This window comes from Triticum aestivum, chromosome 5D, assembly GCF_018294505.1.
Source record: "Triticum aestivum cultivar Chinese Spring chromosome 5D, IWGSC CS RefSeq v2.1, whole genome shotgun sequence".
NCBI lineage: Eukaryota > Viridiplantae > Streptophyta > Magnoliopsida > Poales > Poaceae > Triticum > Triticum aestivum.
The window spans coordinates 8,377,295-8,386,317 of NC_057808.1; the positions used below are offsets into that span (position 1 = coordinate 8,377,295).

Below are 9,023 nucleotides of genomic sequence, written 5' to 3' on the forward strand. Positions count from 1 at the left end.
CTCCTTGTTGTCAGCTTGTTCAAAACTTGATTGCTTGCCATGATGTTGTGCTTCCAAAAGCATCTTTAGACGGTGATAGTCCTCATCAGAGTGGCATGCCTTGAAACTTGCGGCGTGACTACAATTCCGCAACTCGCGGTACCTCTGCAGGCTTACCGAATAGTCATACATCTGGTTTTTTCTGGTAGGTGCATATGCACATTTTGCATTCATAGTCCACCTAGTGGGAACGCAACAACTGGGCAGACTTGTTTGTTTTAAAATCCCCAATATGTAAAAAATGTGGGAACATGGTGTGCCTGCGCATTCCAGCTTACGGCAAGAACAACTCACCCTGTGCAAAAGACCTCCTTGCTCTTCAATGCGCACTCCAAACTTTTTATCCATTCTTTCCTGCTTGGACACAACATAAGTGGAATCTTCTGATCCATCTAGTATCTCTCTCATCTGACATTTGCTGACAGCATCTATGCTCCATAAGACCATCTTAAAGACACTAGGTGTGAAAACTGTTGCGGCGTGTTTCTCAAGCGGCGAAGCATTTTCCTCTGTAAATGGAACGGACTGCAAGGCTTCAACGTCTTGGAGAGCTTCGTTAATCCGTCGCGACGCAAGGCAACGCTCATAGTGCTCTAGCATTTCAAACAACGACATCTTACCCTCAAGATGCGTATGTAGCACAGAGTTCAAGCTCTCACTCCTCTGATTGCTGCTCAATCCTAGGACACAACGCCCCTCAAGATATGGAGCACACCACAACTTTCTCATCTGATACATCTGATGCAACCAAGACTCCTCACTGGTTACTTTATTCGTTGTAAGAATTGTATCCATTTTATCTCATGCTCTTCAATGAAAGAAGTATCATAAATGAAAGATCTGAATTCCTCCTTTACGTCATCATCATGCAGATGGCATACAATGTTCTGCTGAATGTGCCATATACATAGTCTATGGTTTGAGTCTGGCCAGACCACCCTGATTGCTCTTTGCATTGCAAGGTCCCCATCTGTGATCACAGATATCGGATGCTTCTGTGCCATGCAATCAGAAAAGGTCCGCAACATCCACTCGTATGCCTGGCTTGTTTCATGAGAAATTATACCACAGCCAAAAATAACAGTGCTGCGATGGTGATTCAACCCCACAAACGGCATGAATGGCAGATTGTATTTGTTGGTTCTGTATGTGCTATCGAAAACAATGACGTCTCCGAAAGCCTCGTAGTCAAGTCGCGATTGACTATCAGCCCAGAACAGTCCCTTCAGATGGCCATGCTCGTCTTCCAAGTACTTGAAGAAAAAATCCACATCTCGCTCTCGCCTCGCCATCATGTGCATGATCACCGTATTAGCATCACCAGCACTGATTGTCTCCTGCTTATTAGCATGGCAGAAATTATAAATGTCCCTCTTTATGCATCCAACCTTATCAAATCCACCGTATTGAAAGCACAAAATATCCATAATACGGTATTTGCGGATCCCACATTTTTCCATGTCCGCAATGTCCGCTTTCTGCTCATCGCTAATTCGTCTGTGCGAACGCAGCAGACAAGAAAGATCCCGTGGGGCTAGAGGATGGCTGTGCTCATCGATGAAATCCTTGACAAACCACCGACCGGTTTCCTCTTGTCTCGTAATGACCAATTTAGCATTACACCCAACACGAGTTAAACTTCGTGGCCTCCTCTTTCAATCTTCCATCTTTCTTTTCATGTGCTTCTCTTCGTGAAACCCTTCATGACTACACACAATTTTTCCTTAAAATTATGTATTTGTTGGATCCATCCCACTCAACGTAGCTTTTCCTCACACTAAAACCTTTTTCAAGAGCATATTTGTTGTAGAATTCATAGCCTTCAGCCTCACTATCAAACATCTTGCTGACAACATTTAGATACTCGAACATACTCTCATCACTTGCATACGCCATGTCTTCCTGCATATGACATGTGAGGGAAACCAATCATCAACATCTTTCTGTTTATCAATGTTGCAGGTGTAAAATAGCTCATAGGCAAAGACAAGTGCATGGAAAAGACTTTGCTCGTTTGACATGTGAGGGAAACCAATCATCAACGCCCAAGTTTAATTCCCCGCAAGATCGGACGGCTAATAAAAATCAGACGTGATCAGAGATGTAAGTACTGCTAAATTGAATTGCATGCACTAGGGAAACCTAAATCGATGATGACTAAACAAATCTAAGTAGGAAGTGCAGGCTACGAATCAAAGTAAGTTGAGATTCAGGCGATTCATACCTTAAGATGCAAGTCCGGAAGCGATGGGATCAGTGGGGGGCTTTCTCCTATACCGCCGCCGCCGTCGCCACCGACACTGCCGCCGCAGATTCACGCCTTATTCTTCTTCCTGCCGCCGACCACGTCTTTTATAGTGAAGGGGACCAGGAGGAGGACGAGAACGACGCCGACGACAGTGAATTGGTTCCTCTCGCCGGGCTCGTCGGACAGAAGGAAGAGGACGAGAAGGAGGACTTGACCGAGCTACTAGATCTAGACGTGGTTCTGGTCGAGAAGGAGGACTTGACCGAGCTACTAGATCTAGACGTGGTTCTGGTCGTGGACGTGATCGGTTGAAATTTTTTTTTTACCCTGGACCATTATGCCCTTCTCTGATTAAACTAATTAAGTTAATTCATTTTTAATCCCCCACCAGATCGGACGGCTAATAAAAATCGAAGGGGTAAGTACTTGAAAGTACTCCCAGTACCGCCCCAATCACCGTAAAAGGGCTCTTATATTTATCCTTATAGTATGTGGATCTTCTCTTAGGATATATATGTTTGAGATGTTGTTTTTGTCTTGGCCATCTAATCTAGTTTCCCAAGATATGTTTGCTTACTTCATATGATATGCAAGTTTCTCTGGACTCTGGGTATCTATTTCGTACACTATTTTGTGTATGATTACCATCTTATGGTAGCTGTTTATGGTAATTTGTTCTGTATGCCTGTTCAGGGAAATATGAACGAACAATTGCTTTCCATCAATAGTTATTGAAACGATTTTTCCCAAAACTGTTCTGTTCATATACTGTTATGACCTTAAATTAGTTTTTTTTTGTTCTTCAGGGCACTCTGAAATAGTAAAGTTTCTTCTTTCTAGAGGGGCTGATATTGATGCGCTATCATTTTCTGGGACACCACTGTCTCTTGCTGCTCTTAGAGGACATGCTAGCACGGTTAAGATCCTTTTGCAGCACAATGCAGATGTAATATTCAAAATCTTCATTGATCTATTGGCTTTTTACTCCAATTCTTTCTCTTGCTGGCTTTTTGTTACGTTCTCCAATTCTTCCAACATGTATTTGGTGAGATTATTGGTTGGTGACTTACCATGCAAGTGTGACTTAGTTACCCGTTTGGTTTGCAACCGCACTTCTGGCAAGATTCCTTTCCTACTACTTGGTCGGCATACATCACTCATTTTCTATCATTAATTAGTCATGCTCAGCTAAAAGTGTGTCAAATATTGTCAACCTTTGTAACCAAACCAAACAGGCCCTGCTTGTAGCTGTTAATGTCTGAGTTAGACCAGGCATGATGGGACCAGTGACCCACACAAAAACTCTAAAAGTTCAGTGGGAGCAAAGGGAGATATAACTGTATAAGGCTATACCTTTAAAAGAAGTACTCCCAACGATCCATATTAATTGTTGCGATTCTACTAAATCAGCGACAATTTAATATGGATTGGAAGGAGTATCAGATCAGCTCTTTTTCCCTTACAAGCTCCATCTTCACATTTTGGCATGAAAATAAAATGTTTATTTATGTTTTCCAGCCTAACAAGGGCACTCGTCGGTTTGGACCTTTAGGGATGGCAATAGATATATCATCTGTGTCCTGTGTGAAGCTATTGATTCAGGTATAGTATCCTATGCTTATACTGCAGTAGAAATGTACATACAGTATCCTCTGCTTATTTGTTTCTATAGACTGACGTTTGATTCAATCATGTCTGTATCAACGACTTGAAAACCATATAATTGGCTTTTCTTTTATTCCTGCATCTCATAGGGTGGAGCTAATGTGAGCGGTGGTAGTCCTTGTGATATTCCTTTGGTTGCGGCTGCAGAGAAGGGCTTAACTGAAGTTATTAAGTGCCTGTTGGAAGCTGGTGCAAATCCAAATGTCCCTGACACGGTGAGAATGCACTCTTTGTCACATTTCTGTGTCTTGCTTGGCTTTGCAGTTTCAGTAGACTCGTCTATACTTACATGCATTAAATGTGCGAGTTATGCAGCAAGTACATCTACATGATGCTATCTGTGTAATGTAAAAATAAAGGGCTTTTGCAAAGTTACCCTTTTTTGTGTGCATAAGCTTGTTAATGTTTTGTATTTCGGCCGTTGTGGTGTCTCTTTGTTAATTTAGTCAGGTAGTGAATCAATATGGTTTGCCTGGATCGCCTCGAGACCATTCCTTATTTTCTGATGTTGAATAGCTTTTGTAAAGCTTTCCCTGTTCCTCCACAGTTTGGTAGATTGCCAATAGAGTTGGCTGCTGAATATGGCACACAGGAAGATTTTGAGATTCTCTTTCCTTTCACCTCTCCCATTCCAACTGTGACAAATTGGAGCGTTGATGGAATCATTAGTCATGTGGAGATGGAAATCAAACAGCTTGAGGTATGGCACTGTAGCATATTTTGTTGCACACCTACGCCAATTTTGGTCCATGTTAATTCTCTGAGGAATGTCGGCTTTGATGTTTAACTGAAACTTCCAAGTATAGTTTCCGATTCCATACTCGTCAAATGCGCATGTGTTTCCTTACACCTTCTTTGCTGCCTAAGCTCTGTTCCTGAAAACTCATTTTATTTAAATGATGTCTTATTGGTTAACTTAATTTTCTAAAGTGGTAATTCATCAAGACCGATTTTGTTGAAAAATAACAGGTGTACCAATTTTCTTAAAGAGCTCCTGTCTGTGTAGCAAGTGAGAGCCGGATTTTCAAATCTTTGCATTGATGAAAACTGTTTCCTGTATCCATCCACTTCATCTTAACATCTTTGCTATATTAGTGTTTCTCCCTCACACGCATCAGACATCTTTATGTGTGTACACCTGATTCAAGTTATTATGAGTTGCCCAGGATGACAATTTTGTGAAAAAGGGTGTGTCTGACCTGAAACAACAAGCAGATGAAGCATTTAGGAAGCAGGATTATCTGAATGCATCAGTGTTCTACACGCAGGTACATTCTCAAAGTTTTTTCCCTGTGTTGACTAAAGGTACATCCATGAAACATGTTCCTCCATTACAATTTGGTCGGTTTATCATTAGCATTAATTGACCTTGGCAATGTGTACAACTTAACCAGTTACCTAGTAATGCTATCACATCAACCTGTTGAAAGACTATTGACTAGTGCGCACAGCTGGTCGCATATATGCAGTGTTTGGTGAACTGTGTAGATTGGACAGGTTTCACGCATAGAGCTGGTAATAACAAAAAATGGCGATAGCTGTGCTATAAAAATAAAATAATCATAAGCTCCTCTTTTAGCCCTTAATTCATTGCGTGGAATTTCAGCTGGGAGTTTCTCTTTTATCACAGTTCAACTTTCCAGTCCATGTGTCCTTGTACCTGTGGGGCAAATGAAAAATTATTGGTGTATAATACACAGCATTCCTGGAAATGAAATGTGGCAACAACAATGTTTTTTTGACTGCTTTGTCTGCTGCAGGCACTGAGGATGGATAACTTCGACGCTAAATTGTTGTCAAACCGGAGTCTTTGCTGGGCTCGCATGGGTCATGGAGAATGGGCTTATGATGATGCAGATAAATGTCGGGAGCTTCGCCCAAAGTGGGCCAAGTCACACTATCGGCTTGGAGTAGCTCTGATGTGTATGAAGGTCCGTGCCATAGAAGAGTTGACTCTGAAAATTCCCTTTGTTCCTTTGATATCTGTTACTACTTTATTCCTAAGAGTACTTGTATTTGATCCCGCAATGTGCTTGCCTTCCTTAGGAATATGCCGGTGCTCATCACTCCCTCTCGCGCGCTTTACAGTTGGATCCGGAAAGCCAAGAGATTATGAAACTACTCTTGTATAATATTCACCTTTCATCTTGTTTTTTCTCTAGTAATACTAGATCAACGCTGTCAGCTTGGTGTGAGCATAATCAGTAGAATTCGATTGTTTCTTTAACATGTTCTAATCGAATGATTCTTGCAGGGAGGTGATTGAGCTGAAGTGAGCAAGCCCTGCATGCCGACCACATCACGCAGAATGGGAAGCTCTTTTGTTTTGTGTGTTCTCAGACAAAAAAAAACCCTGCAGGACTTTAAATCATGCGACGCAATTCATGGGCTGTAGCGGGAGCTTAGAGCATCACAGTTTACTGGCTACCTATTTTTAGCTTTCTGGAACTTATTAACTTAATGACCTGTTTGTATAGAGGTGTCATAGAGGACGATGAATTGGCTAATTATGCTAGAGTGCAACGTTTGATGGTAGATCGATATATTTTGCATTGCCAGTTCCCATTATGTCTGCAAGGAACATACTACAGGAGTACAGATCCTCTCTTTGCTACAAGATGGAAGTGTCATAGCTTATTGTGCAGGGTAAATCAGTACAAAAATGCACGACCAGTTATCATTTACCAATGTGTACTACTATTACTACTACGCAATCAAAGGAAATGCTGTCACAAAATCATGCCGAAGATGTGGTTGCTTGAACCGTTGTCGTTGATCAGTCTGGTACTAAATTGGTAGTCCGAAGATGTGACGCTGACACTGAGAGGAGCGGCGGAATTGTGGGTTTGAATCCAATAGAAGAGGCAGGCAATGGTAGCAAGATGGTTTGTTTACCGGGCTGTAAGTTCAAGCATCAGTACACTTTGCACTCCAGGCGGAGTTTGTGAACCCGAGCACACAGGCGCTCGTTATCTCAGCTGTTGCGTGTAGCATCGGGATGTGGTGCATTGAATTCCTGTGCGAGCCGTAAACCCTGTACGATCATCAGAAAAAGTGAAAAGTGGTTGGTTACTTCAGAAATAGAAATTAGTAGAATCATCAGAAAAAAGTAGTAGCTCCTCAGCTTAAAAATTATAGCAATATTAGTGTTGGTCGGTGGAAAGTTGTAAAGTTGAGTCCCCCAGCCCTGAATCATAAACCTGATTAGAGTTTGTCATATTTAGAATAGCTCGGAAAAGTGAAAAGTGGTTGGTTAGTTCAGAAATATGAACTAGTAGTAGAATCATAAAAAAAAGGTAGTTCTTCAATTTAAAAATTGTTGCAATATTGGTGTTTGTCAGGTAAAAAAATTCTGAAGTTCAGTACCCAGCCGTGAATCGTAAACCAGATTAATAATTGAAGAGACACTTGGGAGCAGACATATATGAAAAGAAAAGGTTGTGCACTTTCATTGAAAAAATTGCTCAGTGGTCGTTTCAGTTGGTTAGGAGTAGAATGTGAAAATGGAGTAAGTAAACTCAAAGTGGTGTCATGTTTTTGCGTGCAGAGTGAGGATTGGCGCCGTTGCACAAGGCAGGATGCCATGTCCATATCGGACTACTTATCTAGAGAAGGCGATTCATGGTCTTGTAGAAAACAAATGGAGGCAATGTCATTCCTTTAGGTGAAACCTATGATTTTTACAACCTTTATTCCTGGGAGAAAGGATTCGGCATTAGATACAGCAAAAGCCGGCTAAATGTGGAGAGGACAAAATGGATTCAAGAAATAGTGTGCGGTTGCGTGGTACGTAAACATCAATTCCTTTATGCTTACATGATTCTTGAATAAGTTTTGCGTGATCTGAGTTGTGCTTACTAAATGTGTTCCAGAGAAACCTATTGTCCAGAACACTCGATCTTGCTGATGTGAGTGCCGCTCTGATAAGGCTGTTGCGTTCAAAACATAGTGGGTGTTACATAGCAGAGCATTGTGAGCAGCAAAACCATTCATTGTCTCCCACTTACGGGCAAACACTACACTGTCTGCCTGCTGATGTGGGCAAATGGGAGCAGTAGATTGCAATACACCTTTTTTGGTGATGTTGTGGCATTATCTACCGGACAAATCTATGTGACATGCCCTTTGAGATGCTTGTTGGGGTGAACAATCATTTTCCTAGCATAATCTTGGCAGGGGTATTGGTCCGTGATAAGAAGGCTGAAAGCTTTGAGTGGGTTCTTGCCAAGTTTATTAGGATGATGGTCGGTATACCACCAAAAACAATTCTAACAGGTTCGTATGTTTCTGTACTAAAACACTTGATCTAATTTGTATGGATGCTTGGGAATGTGATGAAACTGTTTTCTTTTGTTTCAAATGATTTGTGTAGACCAGAATCTTGCAATGGAGGTTGCCATAAAGAAGATGGCCGCTGAAACAACTGCAACAAAGCAGTAGAGCTACGACTGAATAACAACTGATTGATACATGGTTGATGTAATCTGTAGCTCATGGTGAAAGAGGACATTTTCAGTTATGTTGGAGTATTGAATTTTTCTAGCAGGTATGTGAACTGTGAGCTAGTGGATGTTTAGATTGGTAGCCCAGACTATATTATTGCAAACTTGATTGAATGCAGTTTACTGAATAAACCTAGTCCGTTCTGCAGTGTAATATGAAACTGTTTTTCCATGCGTGTGTGTGATCGATGATTCATTTAGCTGCTCTGAATTTTGTTCGTGTGATGCGTGCTCTGAATCTTGCTTGTGTGATGCGTGCTCAGAATCTGTCTGGAAAATAGAATGTGAGGATTCTGCTTGCTGGATGGTCCAGAATATTAATGGTACTTTCATTAACACCACTAAGACTCTCCACAAGAAAAAAATTAACACCACTAAGACAGGTGTACGCGCATGTATCTGGTAATGTTCAGATAGTACTAGTTCAAACCCTTTTTTCTTTGGGAAACGTTTCTGTGCGGCGCGCCGGCGCAACGCTTGGGCCGGTCGCTCGTGCATTGTATGATAGAAACGTCTTTGGCCACTCGTTTTGTGGGTCCTAGCACCGCCCAGCCCTCCCATCCTTATCT

General features: G+C 41.7%; 1 protein-coding gene across 1 annotated transcript in view; it reads left to right on the plus strand.

The window, feature by feature from the left end:
• Positions 1 to 6,218, plus strand: part of LOC123124088 (ankyrin repeat domain-containing protein 65-like) — a 29,039-nt gene extending 22,821 nt beyond the window's left edge. The window contains exons 4-10 of the mRNA XM_044544790.1: positions 3,094 to 3,233; positions 3,806 to 3,889; positions 4,042 to 4,167; positions 4,500 to 4,652; positions 5,119 to 5,220; positions 5,713 to 5,883; positions 6,207 to 6,218. Coding sequence (XP_044400725.1) covers positions 3,094 to 3,233; positions 3,806 to 3,889; positions 4,042 to 4,167; positions 4,500 to 4,652; positions 5,119 to 5,220; positions 5,713 to 5,883; positions 6,207 to 6,218 — 788 coding nt within the window. The remainder of the gene's footprint in view (positions 1 to 3,093; positions 3,234 to 3,805; positions 3,890 to 4,041; positions 4,168 to 4,499; positions 4,653 to 5,118; positions 5,221 to 5,712; positions 5,884 to 6,206) is intronic.
• Positions 6,219 to 9,023: the final 2,805 nt, after the last annotated feature.